The sequence below is a fragment of the Hemicordylus capensis genome, chromosome 3 (genome assembly GCF_027244095.1).
Source record: "Hemicordylus capensis ecotype Gifberg chromosome 3, rHemCap1.1.pri, whole genome shotgun sequence".
NCBI classification, from domain to species: Eukaryota; Metazoa; Chordata; class Lepidosauria; order Squamata; family Cordylidae; genus Hemicordylus; species Hemicordylus capensis.
Genome location: NC_069659.1, coordinates 65,940,443 through 65,967,522, shown reverse-complemented (window position 1 = coordinate 65,967,522; position 27,080 = coordinate 65,940,443). Strand labels below are relative to the sequence as shown.

Genomic DNA, 27,080 nt, shown 5'->3' with positions numbered 1-27,080 from the left:
ACACCATCACAGAAATGCATCGATGCAATTTCAGACATTTGTTCAAGAATGCTCTTGTGCAATTGCACAAGTCTTTGGCCCATTACCAAAGCAAAGACTATTGATCACCATTGCCATCTGCTTGCTTTACCAATCTTTGCCCCTGAAAAGATGAGCAAGTGAAGAAAAGTATTGAGAAGGATGAAGAACTGATGCCACCTGCTTGCTTATTTGCTTACATATCAGCATTCTCCCTTGGTTCTGTCTAGATGGTAGTTTACTCCTACTTCAAAACAAAATCTAGCAGGAGATTTTATAGGATATCTACATGATGTTTACACATGTTATATGATTTCATAGTTGTCCATGTGTTGACCATGTCCTTACAATCCATGACCTTACAATCCAAGACCTTTGTCTTTCCAATACCTCTAGTCTTGAAAAGACACATTTTTCACAGAATATCTATAACTGGCCAGCAGATAGCACTAAGGAATTATGCAACATGTTTAAATGTCATATAGATATCCTATAAAATATCCTGTCAAATTTTGTGATGAAGTTGTATACATTACCATTTGAAAAGCCCCCTGGTAAGTGAGCAGGCAATGGAGATAAGGAGTAGCAATAGCAGCAGCCAGCAGCAATGACACTATGGAAGTGGAAGGTCCAATGAGGGATGGGGCCCCACTTAGCAGGGCCTTCCAACACCTGGAGCCAGCAGTGCCCACCCCATCCATGTCTTTGAATGCATGCAAAGGGCTAAAAGCCACATTTATTTATTTATTTATTTGTTTGTTTGTTTGTTTGTTTGTTTTTAAATTTCTATACTGCATTTCATTAAAACAATCTCAAGGCAGTTCACACACAAAAAAACCCAAGATTACAAATATTACACAGTTAAAATATTAGTTAGAATATAAAAAATACAGATATGATTAAAAGATTTTAAAACAAGCACAATATAACCATAAAAGATACAAAGCAGCAGCAACAGAAAATCATATAAAAGCCTGGGTAAAAAGCCAAGATTTCACACACTTTCTAAAAACTGTGATTGAAACTGAGGAGCAGATGGCCAAAGGAAAAGCATTCCAGAGTCTGGGAGCAACAACTGAGAAGGCCCTGTCCCACATGCACAACAGCCAAGCCTCCCTCATTGTTGGCACCTGGAGCAGAACCCCACCAGATGACCTTATCAATCAGACAGCAACCCTTGGGATCAGGCGGTCCCTCAGGTATCCAGGGCCCAAACCGTTAAGGGCTTTAAAGGTCAAAAAGAGCACCTTGAACTGGACCCAAAAACAAATTGGCAGCCAGTGCAGCTCTTTCAAAATGGGTGTGATGTGATCCCAGCAGGCAGCTCCAGATAAAATCCTAGCTGCCGCATTTTGCACTAGCTGCAGTTTCTGAATAGTCTTCAAGGCAGCCCCACGTACAGTGTGTTACAGTAATCCAGCTGTGATGTGACTAAGGCGTGGGTAATTGTGGCGAGATCTGCCTTCTCGAGAAAGGGACGCAGCTAGCGCACTAGCCAAAGACTTGCAAAGGCACCCCTGGCCACCACCTCCACCTGAGCTTCCAAAAGCAGAACCGGGTCTAGCAATACCCCTAAGCGGCATACTTCCTCTTTCAAGGGGAATGAAACCCTATCCAGAACCAGTAGAATCTCCTCAACCTGATTGGCTCTCTTTCTGACCAACAGTACCCCTGTCTTCTCCGGATTCAATATCAATTTATTAGCCCACATCCAACCCATCACAGCCTCCAACTCTGATTCAGGACATCAACTGCCTCCCTAGGATCAGGTGACAAGGAGAAATAGAGCTGAGTGTCATCTGCATATTGCTGACAACTCAGTCCAAATCCCCAGACAACCTCCCCCAGCAGTTTCATATAGATGTTAAACAGCATGGGGGACAAAACCAAATCCTGCAGGACCTCACAGGCTACAGAGGACCCCACAGAGCCAAACAGTAGTCCCCAAGCCCCAGCTTCTGGACCCTTCCCACCCCCAAGAAAGAACCAAAGCCACTCCAAAGCAGCACCTCCAATTCCTACACTCGAGAGGCAGTCCAGAAGGATAAGCTTGGGGAAAACCAAAGTCACCTCTGAGACCACTCCTGCCAGCTCAGGTAGAGAGACTGATGTGCAGTGGGTTGGTTGGTACACCAGCAGAATCCCCAGCCTATCCCAGAGGTCCACCTTCAAGGGCAAACAGGGCACCTAGAAATGGGAAATATCTCACAATAGATGACCACAATACCTCCTCCCTAACCCTCCAGGCAGGGCTGCTGCAGGATCAGGAAACCTGGAGGGCAAAGCTGAGTGAGACCAACCCCACCCAGCTCATCCAACCAGGTCTCTGTCACACATACCAGGTCAACATGCTCATCCACAATCAAATTGTGGATGAGGGATGTTTTCGCATTTACCTACCTAGCATTCAACAGCAACACCTTCACCCACGAGGGAGTATTCTCAGAGCTCCCTGGGGCTGCAGGGTTGGGAGAAGAGCTGGAAAAAGGAACAGGCCTCAGTTGCCTGGATCTTTCCCCCCTAAAATGGCCTGCCCAACTCCCACTGCCATACCTCCCTCTGCTCGCTACCTGTGATATCGCTGCCCACTCCTATGCCCGGACCATCCCCACTCCTCTGCTCTCCCAGACACCCAACCAACCACACCCAACCAACCATTTAAAAAAAAAAAATCAGGCCCAAGACTTGTTCAGTCATACAGCTCTCTTTGATGAGCTGGGTGAGGTTAGTCTCTCTCAGCTTTGTCCTCTGTGATGGAAAGGGAGAGGTCTTCTGAGGCCCCAGGCCATTGACCCCAAGGCTGAGAGCCACAAGGATGAGAGCCAAGAGGCCTGCACCCACCAGCGCAGCCTGGTTTTTATAGCAGCAGCAGCAGTAGCAGGAGCAATGATAATACACCTGGAGGGGGTGGGGCAGAGGCAAACACAGTCAGAGCCTCACGCAGGCTGACTCTCTTCCTTCCCCCAGCCCCTGGCGCAGCCTGATTTTTATAGTAGCAGCAGCAGCAGCAGCAGTAGGGATGGTAATACCCCTGGAGGGAGCAGGGCAGAGGCAACTCCCCCGTCAGAGCCCAACTCAAGCTGACTCTCTTCCTCCAATGGTTGTTCTTTTTTTTCAGTGCCTGGAACAAAATGATATCTGTTTAGGAGGTTCTGCATAAGAGAGGCAGCAGTTCATATGCTCTGGCATAACGCTTCCAAGAAGTGGTACAAGGGAACTGTCTGTCTCTTGGTGCCTTTCCCAGGAGCTGGCTCCAGTCATGGTGCTACAACAGCCATCAGCAACCCTCTTAGCCACTGTTCAGTTCAACTGTGCTCAGGAACGTAACTAGAGGAGAGTGTTCACCCCTCTCCACAGTGGCCCCTCATGCACACCAGCCACACCCCCACATATGACATCACACGCAGGGGGCATGGCCAGCCCTCTGGAGTTCATTCCCCAGCCAGCTTTGTTGTTGGCTGGGTGTTTTCTTCTTTTTCTTGGGGAGAGATAGAAGAAAACACCCAGCCAACAACAAAACCGGCTGGAAATGAAGCTGGCTGGAGCTTGGGGGAAGGGACGAGGGGCGGACCAGGCAGCTCCCAAGAGCTAGGCAGTTTGGGTTCTTTGAACCCACCCACCCCATTATATCTCCACCCTGGCTGTGCCACACTAGAGGTGTGGAGTTGTTCTTGTTGTTTTGCAAAGCGAATGGGACAGATAATATGATGTCCCCTTATGCAGGACCAATTGGGTCAGCGGATTGCTCCTAGATCCCCTTTCCTCACTTCACCAGCAACTGAAAACCACAAAGTAAAACAAGAGCCTCCTGACTTTTGATTGAAGGTATGAAGAGCTAGACGGCTTGTGTCACTTACCTGCACGTGCCTCTGCTGATGCTCCTGCAACTAAAGCACCCATTTGGTATTTGTTCAGCTCCCTAGCTACTTTTTTAAAAAATGCTGCACCAAGCACAGATCTGCACATCTGACTGAGAACATAAAACCACTTATATCTAAGCTGAAGCCACAGACCTAGTGACATCTCATTGAAATGGGCATAATGACAGCAGTTGAGGTTTGAAGAGCGTGCCCTTTCTCTTCTATCATTAAGGGGTGTTTTAGCATGTGGATGTGTACCTGAACAGTTGATTTCCTTCTCCGTTTCTTCCTTGCTGCTGTTGGTACTTGCCTCACATCTGAATTTCCCAGATTTGAATTTTGGTCTGATTGCCACTTGCACTTTCCACATCCCATTGAAATAGACCGGTCCAGGATACGAATATTGTTGTTCTTTATTCTTTTCAAACAACTTCAAGTTGGGCTTTGGGCTTGAGTTGTATTTCACCTCACAGGTGAGTGTAAAATTGGAGCAATCCTCAAAGAGCTGTGGTGGTGTGCGGAACGGTTCTAAAAGAGAGGAAACAAGAGAAGGAGAAGGCCTCTGAGAATTCCTCTGGTTAAAACAGTCTATCTTGCGGGGACACTGCTAGGTGCTTAAAAGATCTGGGGTCTGGGGCCACAGCCCCTCTTTTCAAAATTAATCTTAACTTAATCATATAACCCCTCCCCCAATAATTATTCTTGATTGAGCCAGCATGGTGTAGTGGCTAGAGTGCTGGACTAGGACGGGGGAGACCCGAGTTCAAATCCCCATTCAGCTATGATACTAGCTGGGTGACTTTGGGCCAGTCACTTCTCTCTCAGCCTAACCTACCTCACAGGGTTGTTGTGAGGAGAAACCTAAGTATGTAGTACACCACTCTGGGCTCCTTGGAGGAAGAGTGGGATATAAAATGTAATATAAAAATAAATAAATAAATATGTTTTTAAAGCCTCTAATATTATAATACAGCACATATGAAGATGGAAGCAGAAGAACCCTAGCTGAGGCTAGAAGCTCTCGCCCATGTTCTGTGCCAGTGCCTCCACTTCTGCCCTTCCTTTCTGGAAGAGGTCATGGAGGAGGGAAGTGGTTGATGATATGCAGGACTCTGAGCAATTCATTGTAGGCCTGTGCCCAATAGGCTGCCCTGCTCCCTAATGACATCTCTGCTATCATGAAAAGATAAAAGTAAGTTAACTTTTATTAAAAGATCAACGTTTTATGTGAGACTCAGTTTACCAAAATGTAAGCTAATTAATACAGATGATGCCAAATGAAACATGGAGCACTCAGCAATGCAAGGGAGAAAAGTACATTCTTGCCTCCTTGTCTGCTTGCCTTGCTGCAAGCAAAAAGGAGAGAGAACGAAGCAAGTATTTACTCTGGCGTATGATGCAATCTCAAAAGGCCAATAACAAAGAAACACATTCTGCAAACATTCATATGTAGGCTTTTATAATCTAGTGGTTGGAATAACCTCCTCCTCATTGTAGTTCTGTAGTGGAGCATTTCTTTTCAAACTAAATTGTAGCAATCTTTTGTTCAATTACCCAAATAATTGGCTCTTTAATTCCTCCATTTTCAAAATATAGTAGGCTTCCTCTTTCCTTTGCTGGTCTCATTAATCTAGAGAAAAGAACTGCATCCCTTAGAATGCTTGAAATGCTACAAAGATTGTTCTTGGCTTTACGATAACAAATCCACTCAACCTTTCCAGAAGATTTTTTTAAAAAAACAACCAAAAAACCCACTAGATTTTTATTATTTGCATTAAGTTAAGGCTGGAAACCTAAACCCAGTTTCTAGGGATGAGACTCGGTTTCGCTAACCTCAGTCGGATTTTCTTCTGAGTAAACATGCTTTGGATTGCACTGAAAGTAGTCAGGCCTGGCATAAGCATGTGGCACCCCCGGGGTACCCTTGCATTTGTAGGAGAGCATGAGACATAGAACTTCCTTGATCAAAATGCTTAAACAGTAGCAACTGCTGAACTACTGAGGAAAATTACAGTCTGAATTAGGAAGTACAGTTAGATAGATGGTTCAACAAATTATATCTCTGTAGTGGAGCATGAGATACAGAACGTTCTTGATCAAAGTATTTAAATAGTCGCAATTTCTGTAATTATTTGTAAGAAGTACTATTATATATTGAGTAGATTGTTGTTAATTGAATTTAACACAGCCAGTTTGGTTGACAAGCATATGTTTGTTAGTTTAATACTAGAGAGAGAGAGAGAGAGAGAGAGAGAGAGAGAGAGAGAGAGAGAAAACCCTGCCCCCTCCCCCGATTTGTTCAGCCCCCTCCTTAGTGGCTTTCAAGGCCCTTCTCAAGACCTACCCTTTTCGCCAGGCTTTTGCCATTTGATTTTTTAAAAATTATTGTTATAACAATAACTCTCTCTCTCTCTCTCTCTCTGATGGAGGGCAGGTGGAGGCTTAACAGAATGGAGGGAGAGTTAACAATAACCCCCTCTCTCTGAGGGAGGGCAGTGTGCCTTTTTGCCTTAAGGAGGCAAGTATTAGACCTCTTCTGAAGAAGCCCTGAAGGAATACTGAAGTTAAGCAACTATAGGCCTGTCTCCAAGCTTCTGTGGTTGGGCAAGGTAACTGACAGGGTGGTGGCCTCCCATCTCCAGACAGTCTTGGATGAAACTGATTATCCAGACCTGTTTCAGACTGTCCTTCGGGTGGGCTATGGGGTGGAGACTGCCTTGGTCAGCCTGATAGATGATCTCCAATTGGGAATTGACAGAGGAAGTGAGACTCTGTTGGTCCTCTTGGACCTCTTAGCAGCTTACGATACTATTGACCATAGTATCCTTCTGGAGCGTCTGAGGGGATTAGGGTGAGACACACTGCTTTGCAGTGGTTCCACTCTTATCTCTCAGGCAGATTCCAGATAGCGTCCCTTGGGGACTGTTATTCTTTAAAGTCTGAACTTTTGTATGGTGTCTCTCAGGGCTCCGTATTGTCTCCAATGTTGTTTAACATCTACATGAAACCGCTGGGAGAGATCATCAGGAGATTTGGTGCAGGGTGTTATCAGTATGCTGATGACACCCAAATCTATTTCTCCATGTCAACATCATCAGCAGAAGGCATAATCTCCCTAAATGCCTGCCTGGAGGTGGTGATGGGCTGGATGAGAAATAACAAACTGAGACTGAATCCAGAAAAGACAGAGGTACTTATTGTGCGGGGTTGGAACTCAGGAGATTATTTTGATCTGCCAGTTCTGGATGGGATCACATTTCCCCAGAAGGAACAGGTACGCAGTCTGGGGGTGCTTCTGAACACAAACCTCTCCCTGGTGTCCCAGGTTGAGGCAGTGGCCAGAGGTGCCTTTTATCAGCTTTGGCTGATACACCAGCTGCATCTGTTTCTTGAGATAAATGACCTCAGAACAGTAGTGCTTCTGCTGGTCAGCCTCCAGACTTGATTACTGCAATACGCTCTGTGTGGAGTTGCCTTTGTACGTAGTCCGGAACCTGCAGTTGGTCCAGAATGCGGCAACCAGTTTGGTCTTGGGGTCATCTCGGAGAGACCATATCACTACTATCTTAAAAGATCTACACCGGTTGCCTATAGGTTTCTGGGCAAAATACAAGGTCTTGGTTATCTATATATGTAATTCTTTAAGGCATACCTGTGGCTAATCCCATGAGTGGCAGCTCTCATGAGAGTTCTCAAGCAGAAGCACTGTATGCAGATAAGGAGAAAAAGCCTGTGGCACCATGGTGATTGGTCAGTGGAGATTCCATATGCAGATAGGGGGGAGGAGCCTGTGAGAGCAGAAGCATCATGGTGATTGGGCAGTGGGGATTCCATATGAAGATATGGAGGAGGAGCCTGTGATGGTTAAGGTCAGTTGGAATGCAACTGTTATTGGATGGAAGATGTTCTTGATTGTAGAGGAGAGGAATCTCCCACTCCTCCCCTCTATATATAATGGGCAGGGATATGCGAAGAGAAGGGTGGTAAGGGAGGAAAGATCCCCTTCAGGAGAAGGAGGCTGCCATTGTGTGGATTAGATGAGGAAACAAAGATGAACAAGATCTGTTAACCCAGGAAGGGAGAGAGAGAGGGTGGGGAGAGAGAGAGAGAAGGGAGGGGACGAGAGAAAGAAGGAAGGGCAACGGACAGGCCCAAGCCTGTCAGTAGCCTGAGGGGAATGAGTGTCCATGGTGGCGGCAGCAAGGAACGGCCCAGTCAAGCACTGCTGCTGTTTGGGGCTACCAAGGCCATTGGCGGAGGCAGGCAGACAGGGCCCGGACCTGTCAGTGGCCTAAGGGGAATGAGTGGCCATGGCGGTGGCAGCATTGAGGAAGGGCCTGGTCAACCGTTGCTGCTGCTGTAGGCAGGAGCAGGAGCGGGGCTCAGGTGAGGATGGGGAGGTCTCTGGGAATAGGGGGCTACAGCTTGGTTAATAGCTTGCCACAACGCTGCAGCCATGACCAAGAGGGGTGAGCAGGATGGAGCAAAGGGATGGAGGAGGAGGAGCAGGTGTGCAGCTCAGGTGAGGGTAGAGAGATCTCTGACGTGAGGGGGTCTGTGGCAGGAGGTGAGGAGATCAATCGAGTACTAGCTCTGCGTGGGTTAAGCTAGTGACCTCTAACGCCCTAAACAGCTTGAGCCCTGGGTATTTGAGAGAACATAGTCTTTGCTATGAATTACACCGCACATTGATATCATCAGGAGAGGTTTGTTTGCAGTTACCACTGCAGCTCGTCTGGTGGCTACTCAGGGACAGGCCTTTTTGATTGCTGCCCTGAGGCTTTGGAACACGCTTCCTGCTTAAATAAGATCCTTCTCCTCTCTTACAACTTTAAAAAAGCCAGTCAAGAGACATTTGTCCACCCAGGCTTTTAATTAGATACTGTTTTAATTGTTTGATTTTTAATAGTTTTAAACTTTTAAATTTTAAATTGTAATGTTTTAACCTTTTTATTTGTTTTTTTGTTTTATTGTAAATCACCCAGAGACTTATGTTTTGGGTGGTATACAAATATGTAAAATAAAATAAAATAAAATAAAATAAAAAATTGTTCATTGCCTAGAGTCCTTGGAGGAGATGGTATACAAGAAATTGATAATAAATTATAAATAAATAAATTATAAATAATTCGTGAGCATTCTGCTAGAATCTTAAACAGTCCCTCTACAAGAAAGTATAATTTTTATCATTTCAGTGTTTGTCCACTTGAAAAAAGTGCCAAATAAAAATGAAGACCACCAAGTCACTGTTGTGGACTGACGTGAACTAGAGCACTCTATTGGGGATTTATACACTTTGTATTCATAAGAAGATAGATTTGTGGATTCAGTTCGCTCACAGTCATTGACATTACATCTTGTATATTAAAGATTTGTTGAATTGTATATTTTGTATTGATATCGACTCGTGGGCAAATGCCAGGCCTCTTACACTGATGATACCTGCATTGCTTTCCCCCTTTCAAACTCTATCTATCTTTCTATCTATCTATCTATCTATCTATCTATCTAATTTGTATTTCAAAGTTGTGTATATCGCTCCAAACGTCCATCTCTGGGCAGTTTACTTTTAATTCCGCTCCAGTGTCTCCCAAGTAGCACTGCTGCAGAGCCCTGCTATGTCCATTGCATTCTGAAGGCGTTAAAACAGTGGCCCCTGAGAGCATCATTGTTGCTATTGCCACCTAGTAAGCTCATCCGTACCTGCCCATAGCACCGAGAGGAGCTGCTGCTGCCCAGAGCTGCTGCTGATACCTAGAAATCCTGTCAGGGCCCACTGACATAGAAGGGGGTCCACCAAAGATCACTTTGCAGAGGGCCCCATCAAAACTGGAACCAGCCCTGGAGATAGGCCATCACCACCAAAATGAAATAGATGGATGGGAGAGTAGTCAGGGGCTTAACTAGGTTGGAGTGGGCCCTGAGACAAGATTCTTAAATGGGCCCCCACCTACCCACCCGCCGTCACCGCTTACCTCTCCTTCCTCTCTCTGGCCGGATGTCTCTGCTAATTATCCCAACTAGCTGCAAGGTATAGATAACACGAAAGCAGAACCAACTAATACAACAGATTTGTGATGGCGTATTGATACCGATTGCTGTTTGAATCACAATTATCTCCCCCTGCATAGAAGATCCAACATTTGCAGTTCAAACCTATGCATGTGCAATCACTTAGAAGTAAGTCCCACCGTGCTCAGTGGGGTTTACTCCCAGGCAAGTGTCCACAGGATCGCAGCCTGTGAGTAGAGAGGCATAGGACTGAACTCGTAGAGGTCTCAGGTCTGAATGTTGGGGGCTTCAGGTACACTAAAAATCAGTATAAAAGTGGGGGAAACAGGAGTCCATTTTCCTCCCACTCCTCCCATATCAACGAAAGACGCTCTGCTTGCTGCCGCCCTGGATCTCTGGCCATCAGCGCCTGAGAGGGGAAATGGTGTTGTCAAAGGCGTCCGTTAGCCTGGACTCGCTCAGCAGCCCTCTCCGACTTCCTCGCAGCAAGTAATGCCCGAGTTCACGCCTCACCTTTCTCCCCGACATGCCCAAGAACAAGGAGAGCTGGGTGAGTGCTTGAGCACGCGCGCATGGCATCCCTTTCCCCAGACCACTAGCCAGAACAGAAACCGGGCAAGAGATGCAGCAGCAACAACTGCACACTGCCACCAGCCCCGGGGCTTCAAGGGGGACCCAGCCAGCCAGCCACGCTCTCACCTCGCATGGCCGCCCCCCTCACCCGCCCAAGAGGAAGCCGCCTTCCGCGCTTCTCCCTGGGCTTGGGCGGGGCGTCTCTCTTGTGCACGCTCCTGTCCTTTGATTTAGAAAACCTGCCGTGAGCTTTCCAGCAGTCCTTGGCGGCGGACTAATTGTAGTTACGCCCCTGAGAGTAGTCTTTGCCACTTTAGAGCAGTGGGGGTGGTGGGGAGAGAAATCAGGGCTGTACTCCAGCAGAACTGCACAGCCAAGACCTAAATATAATACAAGAAGGAGAGTAAAAGATTCCTGACCTTGCAGGGCATTTTTGCAACAGGAGGAGGTCGTCTTGATGTCTGGCTTGATAAGAACTCTTGCATGGGACAGTGCTGATTCATAGAAATGAAACAAGCCCTCAGAAGTCAAATGGTGAGGGTATGAGAAAGGAGTGATATCTCTTACCAATAGTGATGTCACAAGCATTGTCCAAGAGGTGTCCATGACACTTTTGCAACACCACTCCGAACAGTAAGAACAAAGAAGATACTAGTTGTGGGCAGAGTCACATTTCTCCAGATATAAATTTTTGGGGAGAAAATGTCATTTGCCTACAACCAAAGCACTTTCTTAAGAGAAGACGGTGGGCCCTGTGTAACAAACGAATAACTGGTGCATATTTATTGCTTTAGCAACAGAGAAAATATATTGGGGGGGGGGAATCTGTCTTCAGGGATGTTCTGCAGCCAGGGAGAAGACACACAGCTCCAAAAACTAGAATTCCATCCTTCCACTTCGCTGTACCAAAATCCTACAAGACAGGCTACCAGACAACGGGTGGAAAATTAAAGGACCATTAATCTGGACCAAAGGTGTAGGTAACAGTCATCTGGAAACAAAGTACAGTTAAATGGCTGCATTAGAGCAGAGATCTAGCCAGAGATAACAGCCTAACAAGGCTGTAACACATTTTCTGAGGTGGAAAACACACAGCAGAGAGGTAGGCAGAAAGGAAAGCAAGGTCACGCTGCATGCAGAAGCATGACTCAGAAAGAGACTGAGACAACAGCAGCAGAAACCTTAATTGCTCTGCCAAATCCAGGTGTTGATCTGGGAAAATATACTGTTCATTTTCCAGAAGAAAGGTCATGCTGATCCAGTTAAAGGGTATTACTATTTGCAGCCCAATCCTATTCATGCCCCTCTGAGTTAAATGAGATTTACTCTCCAATGAATATCCATAGTGTGAAGCCTCAGATCCTATATGCATGTACTGGGAAGAAAGTGTCGCAGCCTTAAAAAAAAAAAAAAAGTCTGTAACATTTAATAATTGGCTGGATGAGAAGAAATGGAGGGCAGGTGAAAGGCCAGGCAAAGGGAAGGGTAAAGACAGCAGCTCCCTGAAGCCTTAGGAACATAGGAACCAGGTCAGACCATTGGCCCACCCAGCTCAGTATTGTCTACACCAGGGATTCACAACATTGGGTCCTCAGATGTTATTGGACTTCACCTCCCATAATTCCCAGGCCCAGTGGCCCAGTGGCCTTTGGCTGGGGGTTTTGGGAACTGAAGTTCAATAACATCTGGGGACCCAGCGTTGAGACTCCCTGGTCTACACTGACTGGCAGCAGCTTTCCCAGCCCTGCCTGAGGAGGCCAAGGATTGAACCTAGCTAAGACCTTCTGCATCCGTAGCAGATGCCCTCCCACTGAGCGATGTCCCATCCCCAAGCTGGTTTTGTGGCAGCAAGCATGAATTCCCCCCTTTGCTAAGCAAGATTCACCATGCTTTCCATTTGAATGGGAGACTGTGATGTTCCCCTTAGGGAATGGGGCCACTCTGGGAAGAGCATCTGTATGCTTGCATGCAGAAGGTTCCAAGTTCCCTCCTTGGCATCCCTCCCTCCCTGGCATCTCCAGACAGGGCTTAGAGAGACTCCTGCCTGCAACCTTGGAGAAGCCGCTGCCAGTCTGTGTAGACAATACTTAGCTAGAGAGACCAATGGTCTGACACAGTATATGGCAGCTTCCTATGTTACTTTGAAAAACAATGCAAGGAACATGGCAATCTCTTGAAAAGTATGTAGCTTAGGATCATCCCCACTCACTCACAAACTGTCAAGTACCCGTACTTGAACTAACACGAGCCCTGTTCAGATATTATCTTGTACATGCATACAAATGTCTACACACATTTTGTCTGAATGACTGTACATGTGTTCATTTTAGAAGTGGACCAACCCGGGTACAGGGCCTCTCAAATGCAATGTACAGGTAGGAAGTGAACGACTGTATGTGCACTGAACATTGTGTGTAAATAATTGTATGTGCATACAGATCTGTACATGTTGGACACAACATGTAACTAAGGCAGTGGTAGCCAACCTGAGGCTCTCCAGCTGTTGTAGGACTACAATGTGTGGCTGGGGATCATGGGAGTTATAGTTTAACAACGGCTAGAGAATCTCAGGTTGGCTACCCCAGAACAGGGCTACAGGGTCTTGGCATCAGCTGCCATAGAAGTGCCAGTCCGTCTTCTGGCTGATCTATTGTGCCGTACAGTAACAAGCTAGGGTGCTAAAATAACCAAGACCCATGCTGGCACTAAATTTTATGAACTCTTAAAGAAGTTCACTTTAAGAAATAAGCAACACCATAATCAATCACCTCTGTGTTCACCTCTTCACTAGGTGATATAATATAAATTAGGTGATATAATCTAGAAATGTGCAAGTTGGCTGTTTGGCCAGTTCAGTCTCAGGTTCAGCCTACCGGGTCTGGTTCAGCCATCTAACTAGACCAAACTGGTTCACAGGCCAGTTCAGGGGTATACTTGTAAAAGAGAATCTGGCAAGGATTCCTCTTTACAAGTAAAATGGCATTCCTTATCCTAAAGGTTGGGGGCGAGAGGTGAGAGAAAGGGTAATCTATACCTTTAGGAGGCTGCTATGGAGGTGGCAGAGAGACATTGGATGCGGTGAGGGCAGAGGCAGAAGCTCCTCCAAGCCCCCTGCTGACCTCCCAAATGATAGCCTAAGCCTTATGCATTATCTCCATGCATGCGTGGCTATTTGTGTGACCACAGAAATTGCATGGTGATGCAAATGGCCTCAGCACATGCATTGTGCTCATGATCCAGACCTCAGCCAGCCCGGACTGTCATTCAGGAGGTCAGCGGGGGGCTTGGAAGTTCTCCACCACCGCATCCGATGCCTCTCTGCTGCCTCCGATGCCTCCACAGCAGCCTCTTAAAGGTACAGAGTACCCTTTCTCTTGCCTCTCGCCCCCTTCCCCCTGGCCTCTAGGATAGAGAATGCCCCCTTTACTTGTAAAGGGGAAGCATTGCCAAATTCCACTTTACAAATATACCCCCGAACTGGCCCACAAGATGGTTCTTAGAACTTGGGACCAGTCCGGTTCGAACTTGGACCGCCTGAACCAGGCTGGTTGTATTTAAACCGCAGTTTGAATTGAGCCGGCTCGCACACCCCTATTCCCATCTTGATATAATTTGGGTTTTCTTTTAGTGCAATTTATATTATAAAAGACAGTAGGCTGGCTCTCGCAAGCGTTGTTTATTGTATACGAGAAAAAACCTAGGTAGGAGGAGGGGGAAATGATTGTGTGGGAATTTCGCACAAGGTGGGATGGCACCATCTTACCCACCACCTCTACCCAGCTGTTTAAATGGGTGATTGTCCTATCCAGTTTATGGTTGTGGGAACAAGCTTAAAGAATTGTGATGGATTATAATAATAGTACGTGCTCAAAATATCCATTGATAACAACAATTATTTGAATATGCATTTTGAGTATAAGAAGAGCCCAGTTAGGTCAGATCAAAGGTCCAGTGAGTCCAGAATCATGTTTCTGAGAATGGCCACCCAGATGGCTCCCACAAGCAGTGTATGTAGACCATGGGGAGATGAAGACTTACCTTCAAGATACAAAGTAATTGTATGTTCAAACACTCTCGTTCCTTCTATGTATCCTTCTACTGTGTACTGGCCCTCATCCCCTTTCTTCAATTTATTTATTTTCAGGGTTCCATTCTTGAATATATCATGTTTCTCTTTGTCTGGCACTGATAAATTACCATTGTAGAATCGTGCAAGGCGAATTACACTTTTCTGCCATTTTATGTCATCTGGTGTAACTTCTTTTGGGGGAATAGATAGAAAACCTGGCTGGCCCAAAACTTGATAATCCACTTCAGAGGAAGCCACATCACCTGCAACTGAAAAATTACACAAACTTGTTCAGATTATTCTATGGGATTTCAATGGTAGAACTACCTGGTTCTCTTGGTGGTTAACATTCCTCATTTTGCCCCTTATAACTCATCCCACTTTCCAGTGATGCAAAGGCTCTCTGTTGATATTTCCCAAGCTATTAACACACAAGTATGAATACACAGGCTGTAATCCAAAGTAGTGTAGGGAAAGAGAGCACACACACACACACACACACACACACACACCCAGTGTTGGAAAAGGCATTGACCTTTTGCACCAGTAACCCTAATGACCATTAGGGGCATTGGGAGTAGAGATAGTCAGTTGGGTCTTCTCTTTCGTATCTTTCCCTCTATGACCCCTCTGTTGATAGAGTGTACTCAGGATTTTCCTGGGAGTGACTTCCTCCTCCTTTTTCTTCCCAGAATGCTTCTCTCTCTCTCTCTCTCTCTCTCTCTCTCTCTCTCTCTCTCTCACCATGTAGTCGGCAGTTAGTTATGGGTCATTTCTATCGTCATGTACTTCTGAATAAAGTAGATTAGTTTAACCGTACATGAATCTCCATGTTTATCATTTACAAACTGTTGCTCCTGAGACACTGTTAACGTTTGGTGTATGGGAGAGAGTTAGCTCCTGAAATAAGGAGGGCACCTACAAAGGAGTTCAGAAAAAGAGAGGAGAACCTCTAAAGTGCACAAGATAGATTTATTCTACCCAATGCATTTCCATCATCATCATCAATCCTGTGGGGGGGGACCACTCTGCTCAACCCAAACTCTGCTGTCAGAACTTTTCCACTTCTATTTTTGTATAATCGAAAGGAGTCAACAGAAATTTTTGATACAGCAGCTTTTTCAACATAAAAGCAGCTCATGACTGGAGCTGGTATTCAAGCCCCAGCGTTCTAGTTCTGATCTGTAGTGCTGGCTGGGGTGGCATCCAATGGCATTCCTTCAGGGGCTGCCCAGGCTGTTAGCATAGCAGCCCAGTGCCTGGCCTGAGGCAGCACACTTGCCCAGGGTCCACTATGCCAAAGCCTGCCAGGTTCACTTCACTCTGGCTGGGCAATCCATGCATGGCACAATCCCAAGAGGAAAGTACAGGCAAGGGAGCCATCACTACCACCAGCAGCCAGATGGTGTATGTGAGAGAGAGAGCGCAAAGTGTGCTTATGCATGGGAAAATTTAAGTTACCCATTCCCATAATTGTTCTACTTACATAACTGGTGTATGGATTTTGAGTTCTCTCCAAAGATTCACATTATATTCTATATATTTAAAATATGATATATATTTAAGAGACTCTAAATAGAAATTTTAAAAACCATTGTTATAAGACAATATAGGCTGGAAATTGTAGATGTGACACCCAAGATAATAACTATTCAAATATCTGTTTGGCCTTTTGACCTCCTCCTCTTAATAACAGGCAGCCACCTAATGTCACAGCAGGGAAGTAACTTGCCTAGGAAGCAAGAGGTTGCTGGTTCAAACCCCACTGGTATGTTTTCCAGATTATGGGAAACACCTATATTGGGCAGCAGCAATAGAGGAAGATGCTGAAAGGCATCATCTCATGCTGCGTGGGAGACGGCAATGGTAAACCCCTCCTGTATTCTACCAAAGATAACCACAGCACTCTGTGGTCACCGGGAGTCGACATCGACTCGATGGCACAACTTAACTTTTCTTAATAACAGAGAGATAATAGAGAGCTAACTTTCAAATATTAGTGCACTGGTATTTGACATCAATAAGCTTGTCTCATATTAATTCACCATACTCAACAGATCATTGGAGAGATTGTGGTAGCACTGAGGCATTTTTCATATCTGGTGGACATATCCATGTGTATATTCCCCACCACCCCCACCCCTGCTTTTTGTAATATGTTCAAGACAGTATGTGAGATCTGGTAAAGGTCGTATTAAATACGTCTATTTCTGTTTTGAGAAAGGAATAGGGCTTTTGGTTGCTGCTGCAAAGTTTTGTGTGACTGAAGTATAGATTTAAAAATCCATATTTGGAGGGGGGGCGTTATTTCTTCAATTCAAATAAATATGAGAGAATATGAGATTTGGTAATTCAGGATAAATTATATTCTCAATTAAAGTATGTGGATATCTTCTCAATTAAAGTTATGTCAATAGGTGTGTGGTGGTGATCCAGTTGACATAGTAAACCTAGTTTCAAAAAGCTTTCGACAAAGTTCCTCATCAAAGGCTCTTGAGTAAACCTAGCAGTCATGGGATAAGGGGACAAGTACATCTGTGGATTGGTAACTGGTTGAAGGTCAGGAAAGAGAAGGTAGGTATAAACTGACAGTTTTCTAAATGGAGGGAAGTAAGAAGTGGGGTCCCCCAGGGATCTGTACTGGAACCAGTGTTTTTGAATTTATTCAACTAGAAGTTGGGGTAGACAGTAGGGTGGCCAAATTTGCAGATGACATTTAACAATTTAAGGTAGTTAAATCCAAAACAGATTGCGGCGAGCTCCAAAAGTATCTCTCCAAACTGAGGGAGTTGGCAATAAAATGGCAAATGCAATTCAATGTTAGCCAGTGTAAAGGGATGCATATTGGGGCAAAAAAAACCAAAAAACCCAACTGCATGTATATGCTGATGGGGTCGGAGCTTTCAGTGACTGACCAGGAGAGAGATCTTGGGGTCATGGTGGACAGCATATTGAAAGTGTCAACTCAGTGTGTGGCAGCTGTGAAAAAGGCCAATTCCATGCTTGGAATCATTAGGAAGGGGGTTGAAAATAAAACTGCTTATATTATAAGGCCCTCATACAAAACTATGGAGCGGCCACATTTAGAATACTGCATATAGTTCTGGTCACCATACCTCAGAAAGGACATTATAAAACTGGAGAAGGTACAGAAGAGGGCAACCAAGATTATCAGGTGCCTAGAGCACCTTCCTTACGAGGCAAGACTGAAACACCTGAGGCTTTTTAGTTTAGAAAAAAGACAACTAAGGGGAGATATGATAGAGGTCTATAAAATCATGCATAATGTGGACAGATTAAAAGTAAAATTTATATTACATAGGAAGCTGCCATATACTGAGTCAGATCATTGGTCTATCTAGCTCAGTATTGTCTTCACAGATTGGCAGTGGCTTCTCCAAGGTTGCAGGCAGGAATCTCTCTCTGTCCTATCTTGAAGAAGCCAGGGAGGGAACTTGAAACCTTCTGCTCTTCCCAGAGCGGCTCCATCCCCTAAGGGGAATATCTTACAGTGCTCACACTTCTAGACTCCCATTCATATGCAACCAGGGCAGACCCTGCTTAGCTAAGGGGACAAGTCATGCTTGCTACCACAAGACCAGCTCTCCTCTCAATTGTAATATGTTAATAGTACTAAAAGTCAAACTTTGTATTTAATGCTTTCAATATTTATAAAATCATTGTTTACAAGTATGGGATGTCTACTGAGGTATTTCTGTCAAACTGAAACTATTTATTATATAGTTGTTAAAAACTGTCTTGTCTATTTTGCTTTTGATTTGTGTTATATTGGAAAATATAAAATAAAACATTTAGGTAGGGAAACAGCATTTCCTGGGAGTTCTGACCCTTTACTCCTGGTCTTTGCCCCATCTCCAAGGTCTCCATGCCTTGACTCTCTTGGGCTGTGCCCTTGCCCAGAAACCAAAATTCTGAAGCTTAAGTTTGGCAACCCTACACTCAGTGGCACACCATACGAAACATTGTTTTGAAATCTAAATAAATAAGTTCTGTTAAATAGAATGTGTGGCCCAATTCCACTATGTGCACCAGGAAGTAAATTTCATGGAGCCAGCGTGGTATAGTGGTTAGAGTGCTGGACTAGGACCGGGGAGACCCAAATTCAAATCCCCATTCAGCCATAATACTAGCTGGGTGACTCTGGGCCAGTCACTTCTCTCTCAGCCTAACCTACTTCACAGGGGTGTTGTGAGGAGAAACTTAAGTATGTAGTACACTGCTCTGGGCTCCTTGGAGGAAGAGCGGGATATAAATGTAATGTAATAATAAATAATGCTGTTCAGTGGAGCTTATGCTCAGATAAGTAAGCATAGGATTGCAGCCAAAATTCCACAGAATTGATTGTATTCTGAAAAAGTTAGAATTGAAATGAATAAGACTTCGGTTAGTCACAGCTAACTTGCATAGTTGAGTCATTTCAGTGGGGCTTAGTCAGGTCCGATGTGTTTATGAGAGGATGGCTGACGTGCTGTGCAGCAGTACGTTGGCTTAAGAAGAGCTGCAGGTCCACTTGGAGTCTCCAGCATCCCTGTGGTGATACTCATTGTGCAGCGAAGCAGGCATGGAAGGAGAGAGAGAAGCAATATTTGCTCCTTTCCCCTCCAAACACCATTTCCACTTGCAGGAATATGTTCCTGAGGGTTGCACAGTCTTCAGGAACATATTCCTGCAAGTGGAAAGGGCTTTTGGAGGGAGAGAAGAGGAGCAAAAATTACTCTCACTCCTCCTCCACACCTGCTCGGCTGCGCAACGAGCCATCGCCACAGATGCTTGGGGCTCCCTGTGGACTCACAGCACTTCTTACACTGAACTACTGATGCGCATCATGTTGGCTAACATAAATAAATTACAATGTGCAATCCTACATGCTCAAACATTAAAGCATTGTTAATAGAAAGGCTTTATGCTTTAAATAGGCACTTTCAAATAAGCAGCCATCCCAGTATACAGTGGAACATTAGGAAACTATCAATGTGGTGCTGCTCTAATGTAGCCTGCTGGGACCTCATGAGGTGGAGCTTTTGTCCACACCTCCCTTCCCTCCTGACTGAATAGCAGTCCAACCCTGAGAGCATTTATGTGAATTAGTCTATCTACTTTCAGTTAAAGCTTCTTCTATGCTGACCATAAGCAGTTGCTCTGACCCTAAACAGTTTATCTGACCCTAAATATTTTGCACATGATGAACTAAATCCAAAGAGCATGCGCTAGGTTGAGCGTGCATGGCAGGATGTTTGATCGAGTTTCTGAGATGAACTCCCTTCCCCCTCAACGTGCAGAATGGCGCACCATGTAATATACTGCCAGATTTTTTCTACAGATGAGGGAAGTTTTAGAACAGCTTTGTGATGCACTGGCACAGGGGCAAAGGGTGGAGGGTGAATAAGAAGCCCCATTGCGTATTATGTATTAATGTGTATCTCTGGATTGTGATGCCCACTGGGATAGGATTGGGGTTGAGATTTAAATATCTATGAAACACAACCCTAACCACAGGACATTCTGTACCCTGTATGACTACACCCCATACATTTAAAACAGGCCTGCTTGTCCACCAGGAGCTTTCCCAGACAGCAGGTTTTACTGTGGGTTTACTGAGAAGCTTTTCTGTGAGTTTGAAATTGCCCCCCCCCAAAAGGACGCAGAGAGTGGATTTTTTTACCCTGGATATAAATCGGGCTACACTCTAACACACAATTAAGAAAACTTGAATCGTGTTGTGAAGAACTTCCCGATAGCTCACAGGGACTTCAGGGTACATTTCGCTGATATGTGAACACCCCCACTCCATTTTGGAGGAGATGTGAACTACAAGCTGGGTGTGAAAAACTCCCAGGGCATATTGGGATCAGCTGTGGAAATAAAAGTGTTTCTGGCCCCCTGAAATGCTTCTGTGCTGATACGGTGGCCATCCCTCCAGTACTAGCCTGGAATCTCTAGGTATCAGCAACAATCTCCAGATCACAACTGAAAGCAAATCTGGAGATTTTAATGGCTTAACATTGTAAAGAATATTTTGGGGCAGGAGGAATATCCAGGTCACTTCAATCAGAGCTGGTATTTCTAGTGCACTGGATAGTGTGTTTTTCCTCCGCTGTTTTTGTTTTATGGTACTTTTGTTTCTTCCTGCTTTTATTATCACCTTGAGACCATTGTGGTCTTTTGTGAACCATCCTGGGTGCCACATATCAGTGCATAAAGGCAGAGAAATGTTCTGCTACAATAAACAAATCATGGTGGGCAAAACCAGAATGCTGACGCAGTTCTTTTATGTGGCGCACTTATTGTACTTTATGGTGAATGGCACATTTCCTGACTTTATTCTGTTTCATATTTTTATTATACTGATGTTTTCATAAAATTTTATTATATTGTCTGGAATGCCAACTGTGTCAGAAAGGCAGCACACCAGATTTTTTTATTTTTTTTTAAAGAACTACAAAATAAATCAATGTTGAAGCGGTTTGTTTCAGCCCTACCAGAATATTGGCAGAATTGTTCCAATATTATATAAATTGATGTGGAATTTCAATATGTGGTTCTTCTGAAATACTACAGTCCTGTTGAGAGGCTGACATGGAATAAGAAATAGCAATGTCGACCAAGGGACAAATGCTTTTACACTAATCTTATGAAATCTGTTTGCACTGGGATGCAAGGTCATTCAGAGCCTTAAACAGATGAGCCTTACCCCGTCACTAATTACTTTAAGTAATTAATGGAGGGGTTGGGATGAACCTCCAAACCCTATCCACATGTGTCCATTTGTTCAGTTATATCAGTATTTTCTGGAGGGAAGTCTTTAGTACTACATTGTTCAGTGCTATATATTACTTATTGCTATATGCTGTAAACAATATTACAGAACAGTCCTTGGACGCTGCTGCAATGCTGCTGGGCATCTTTCTAGAAACCTCTCATATTCATCTTCTAACAGCAATCAAGGTAGAAATAGGTCCAGTGTTCAAATTATGGGATAATATATAGGGGAACCTTAATAGAATATCCAGTCTCCACCCTGCCTCTTCCCAACTGAGCTGTATCATGTCCCCCATAGCCTTCTAAAGGGGCCAGAAACAATGTAATGGATATGGGGGCCCCTGTAATTAAAGGACTTGAGTGGGTTATTGGAAAGGTCAACTTTTCACAACCTACTGTCCAGACCAGTGCTAGTATAGAAGAATATGCATTCACTTTATTCTGGACAAATTGACAAGCCATATTAAGATTCCCAAGAATTCCGCCAAAGGGGATGTGTTCTTTGCTAGCTGGCGCCAGGAGTCAAAATTAACTTGATGGCACATTTTACCTTTATCTTTACCCAGTCCTGTCCTACACAGACATACAATGTTCTTCAAACACTGCTCCTCAAACACTTGATAATACCAAATGCTTTTCTCTTCGTGCTGACCTATTGTTTTCTGTTGCACTGTAATCCAGGAATCCTCTTTAATGCTTTGGTGTCTAGGTTTTTTCACTTTTCATGGTTATGTAGTAGTGTTTTTGTAGAAAAACACTTTTATCACATTTACAAAAAATGCCAAAGGTGGCTCATATCAAAGATTTAAATAAAATACAATAAAATAGTTGACTGAACAATAAACACTAATAAAAATTAAACATATCATTGATTCAGCTGATACTTTAGGCTACTGGTTCAAATGTATAGTTTAGTACTTGCATTTCTCTTGTTTTCTTTTGACAAACTTTAAAATAATAATATTTACTTGTAATGTATTCTCGTTCTTTTTAAAAAAACAATTGATATGCTTGGGCAACAGCTGCAAATCTAAAATCACTTATTCCAGAGTACTCCTTTTGACATCAGTGATGGGCCTCAAGTACAATATACAGTTATTTGTAGATTTTTGAAGGTGATTACTTTGGGGAGGAGAGGTTGATTTATGTTAGGACCCTGGCACACAAGGAAAGGGTTAACCAACCCACCCTGAGCCAAGGATGGTACCAATCTAGGTCAGGATTCCATGGCTACTGTTTCCTTTTTAAATAAATTGACATGCAAAGACACATTTAACATCTCTAGTTTGCTTTTAATAAGTGTACCAAAGCAAAATCTATTCGGAGAGGGAAATACTTGCAAGTTATTATGAGCTATTATTATAGTTATGGTCAGAAGCCAGATGGATATACAGTAAATTAAGGCTATAAACTATTTAAATAATTTCCTTTGGTCATCTGCCATTATGCTAATTGGTCATGTGATTAATCAATTGTATTTAAATACAACTGCATTTTACTAAACCTAAACATAGGCACCTCTTTTTAGAAACTGAAGGCTGAGTGAGGTAAGTTAACTATTAAATAATCAAAAGCTACATTCATTGATAGAAAGAAAGGCCATCTTTAATACTTTCTTTTTCATTCTCTATAACTCTCACACATCAGAACCAAGAAACTACAAAGATAAGCAAGTTTACCATTGACTTTGCTTTCCCCAATTAAAATTGTCTTCCAGTAATGAAGCAAGACAAAGTTTAGTTGATTCATCTACTGTACCAATTAAAGCTTATAGCTCCACTATTCCTGCACGTGACATGGATGACTTTTTCCAACCATGGAACCTGAACAACATTGTAAAAGACTGCAGTTATTTTATTTTATTTGCAAAGGGAAATCGAGGTTGTGAATGCTTAAAAGAACGCAATTACCAAATATAAAAATTTGGTACAGCCTGAAGAATTTTTCTAACATCTAAAAGCCTCATATTAAACACAAAGTGTCCTCTGTGAACCATACAAGCCACAGGTATTTTTGGATTTAATCCAGCAATGCTTACTGGCAGTATTCTGTGTGCATTTACACCCCACAGAAACCTGTGGAATTCATTACACTTAACTCTCTGCTGGATTGTGGTTACTGAATTTAAATATTAGGTGTAAATGGGGATCACAACCCAGGGCCATTCCCTTGTCCACCGGTGCAGGGGTATAAAGGGAAAGGAGCTTCATCACACTTGCCAATAACTAAATGGGTCCCTTAAGGTACAGGGCTAGCATCTGCACAGATTTATACTGGTTCAGCCCAATTACTTTCAATGGGATTTAAGCAGCCTAGCTAGGCACAAGATTGTGGCTTATCCTCATGTAATTCAAAACTTGGGCATTTGGAGGTGAGGCAAGGGCATGGCTGATGCCAAGGGGTGGCAAAGGGTAGTGGGTGCATCCCCACCCCCAAATATTTCTCACTCCCCCTTTTGCTTCTCCATCCACCAGACTGCAAGTTCTCAGCAAGGTGTCAGACAATACTGTCGTAGTATATTACAGACCTGTAGCTTGAATCTTTAATTATTTTAAAAGGCCTCCATGGTTTAAAGAAGCCTCAATCACTCTCTCTCCTCTGCCCCAGAACAAGTGCAGCAGTAAGTGCAACCAGTTAGGTAGGTGATTCAATAGTTACCTTAATTACATTAATTACCTTACCTCTGTAAGTATTTAATGTACAGCAAATTCTGTGTTCCCCAATGCCATTCTTTGCTATCCCATTGCTCCTCCCAGAAATATTGTTTAGAGTTACTCCTGGGCAAGGGGAAAGCTCCCCTCCCCTCACCCCAGATTGGGCCAGTATTAACACTGGGTACCTTAATATTAGCTCAGTGAGGTGGCATTGCCTTAAGTGGTGCAGCAGGGAAATGCTTGACTAACAAGCAGAAGGTTGCCGGTTTGAATCCCCGCTGGTATGTTTCCCAGACTATGGAAACACCTATATTGGGCAGCAGCGATATAGGAAGATGCTGAAAGGTATCATCTCATGCTGCGTGGGAGACGGCAATGGTAAACCCCTCCTGTATTCCTTCAAAGAAAGTCGAAATCGACTTGACGGCACACTTTACTATTACTTTACAATGTGTTGTGTTTGGATTTCTATTCACATACTTTGTAGGTGTATATTTAACCCTAAAGACCTGCAGAAGCCCATCGTTCAAGAGTGTGGATTTCAGAGCTGAGAAAGCAAGATGAATTGAACCCATAACATTTAGGTTTACAATCTATCTAGCGGTAAATGGAAAGCATTTTAACGTATATGCACCAACGAAAAATGCAGTGCATCAGTAGGAGCTCCTTTTGTAAGGCAAACAGCAGTTGCAGAGGGCCCTGCCTGGGCGTGTAACAGGGCAAAGGGTTAAAGACCCATCTCCCCACACTACAGACCCAATCATGGGACCCAAATCTGGTGGCCATTTAATTAAGAACATAAACAAGCATATAAGTGTTAAATAGATGCTTAATGTAATGCTTAATATGTCCCTTCATTTTGATGTGCATTTGCACATCAGCCGGATTCACACCGAAGTCTGTGCAAGATACTGGGGAACACTTCACATATGATTTGGATTTTTCATTGTGTACTACAGCCTAGCCTGATTTATCTCCAGGGTAAACAAAATCCACTTTTTGTGTCAGGTTCCCCCCCCAACAAATTCAAACACACAATAAAGCCTAGCAGTAAACCCATAGTAAAGCCAGCTATCTGAGAAAGCTACTGCATTGCAAAATTCATTTCCCACATTCAAATACTTTTAAATCCTACTTAGATTAAAATATAGTCTACACTAGGTCTGCTCAATGTAGGCCCCCCCCAGCTGTTTTTGGACTACAACTCCCATAATCCCCAGTCACAGTGGCCAATAGCCAGGGATTATGGGAGTTGTAGACTAATATCTGCAGGAGGGCCTAAATTGAGCAGCTCTGGTGTACACAGACTGTTCTTCAGCTTGTTAGGAAACACACACAAAATTGCCTTACTTCAAATGCTTCTAATGCCTTAGTATTTATTATGCCACCTTGACAATTGGGAAGTGAAGTTGTTGCTAACTTACCTTTCAGAGAGATGGAGAAAATCATCAGGAAATGCATTAGCAAAATGCTGCCCAAATACATATTCAAGCCTGGATTTCTTAACTAAAGACAAGTGTTTCAGGCAAGAGAGAGGCTGTGTTCCTGACTGAGTGTGCCGTTCTAGATGCCACACCATACCCCTCGCATGCACCTCCCACCAGTTTCTCTGTAGCCTTCCTCTTTTCTGACACACACACTGCAGGGTAGAAATGATTTTGTGGTATCCTTTTCATCTGAATACAAATAATGCAAAGGCACTGAAATGATCTTTTGTGTTTGTCTTGAACCCCGCCAGTTTTCACAATGGTGGTCTAATTTTGAACAGAACAAAGCTAAAAAGTTAAATGTATTTGTTGATGTTTTGGAAATAATCCAGTTCTGAAACTTCTCTCCAGCTTTCGAACAACAGATCTAGGTGCTTTAATATTCCTCAGTATAATGGATTTGGTCTGCTCCATGACCTAACACGTAGGTCATCCATCACAGAATGACAATTCCCAAGAGTTTCCTTACTGTTAAAGCACTTTGTCTGTAGTGCAGGTATGTCCTAAGCCCAATCAGTTTCTAGAAGCATAAAACTGGGTTGATGCTTATTTGCTTTGAGCTACTGAGCTACTGTGGGGGATAATTTCAATTTATTTATTTGCCTTTGTTATTAACTGTACTAACAATATAACAAAAATGTAGGCACCATAGAGCAAATATAATTTATTTTAAAATATAGTTCAATGAATATTTGAGCTGACTCCTCCAAACTTATTTATTTATTTATTTATTTATTTATTTATTTGATTTATATACCGCCCTTCCAAAATGGCTCAGGGCGGTTTACAATTAAAACAAGCCACTAAAACAATGAAAAGCTAAAACAAATTAAAAACAATATAACAACAATTAACAATTTAAAAACATTTTAAAACAGCAATTAAACAGTTACAGTAATTAAAAGCCCCAAAATCGGGTTAGAATTTAAAAACCCTGGAAAGCCAGGCCAAACAAATACGTTTTAAGGAGTTGATCTGAAATCCTTGAGACGGAGTTGATCTGAAATCCGGTTGTCAGGGCCAAGGGTCAGGCTCCAGGCAGTTGAATCCCAGGACCCAAAGACAGCTGGCTGTTAGTCTAAGGCTGCCAGAGAAGCAGTTTAGTAGTCCAAAACAGGCAAGGGTTAAGTTCGAAGGCAGCAGTAGAGGTTCAGAGGGGCAAAGAGCAGGTGCACAGTCAAAACCAGGCAAAGGATGAGTTCTGAGACTGCAATGGAGGGTCAGAAGAGGCACACCATCAAACCCAGACAGGTATCGAGACTGGAGGCAGCAACCAGGGAGGGAGCAGGAGTAGGTGCTCCCCACTCTGGCAAAGACTTCACACACACAAGACAAGTTGCCAGACTGAGAACCAAACTCTGAGGAGAGAGTTTATAGAACCTGGCAGAAAGCCTTTGGGAATATGTGTGCTGAACTTAGTAATGCTCTCTCAGTAATGTTATGAAAGCTGTTCGGAGAGGTTGGAAGCAGAACTTACATTCTTGAAAGTTTCAAGAACATGTGCAAATGTGGCAACTTCTCAAAAGTCTCCTGCTAATACATGGTACACATTTATACAGCTTGTTTTCCAGCAACCAGGCAAATAACAAAACAACAACAATAACAACATTTATATACTGCTTTTCAA

The 27,080-nt window shown here is 43.7% G+C and overlaps 1 protein-coding gene across 2 annotated transcripts; it reads right to left on the bottom strand.

Moving 5' to 3' along the window:
* Positions 1 to 749: 749 nt before the first annotated feature.
* LOC128349007 (uncharacterized) lies at positions 750 to 25,512 on the bottom strand. Of its 2 annotated transcripts, XM_053304857.1 has the most exons (4): positions 25,391 to 25,512; positions 14,661 to 14,801; positions 4,137 to 4,406; positions 750 to 3,139 (listed from the first exon to the last, which is right to left on the bottom strand). In XM_053304857.1, the coding sequence occupies exons 1-4, from the start codon at positions 25,449 to 25,451 to the stop codon at positions 3,006 to 3,008; spliced, it is 606 nt and encodes a 201-aa protein (XP_053160832.1). In that variant the 5' UTR covers positions 25,452 to 25,512; the 3' UTR covers positions 750 to 3,005. The 2 variants fall into 2 exon arrangements, 1 of the variants encoding a protein (XP_053160832.1); XR_008318486.1 differs by lacking the exons at positions 14,661 to 14,801; positions 25,391 to 25,512 and adding an exon at positions 14,502 to 14,654.
* Positions 25,513 to 27,080: the final 1,568 nt, after the last annotated feature.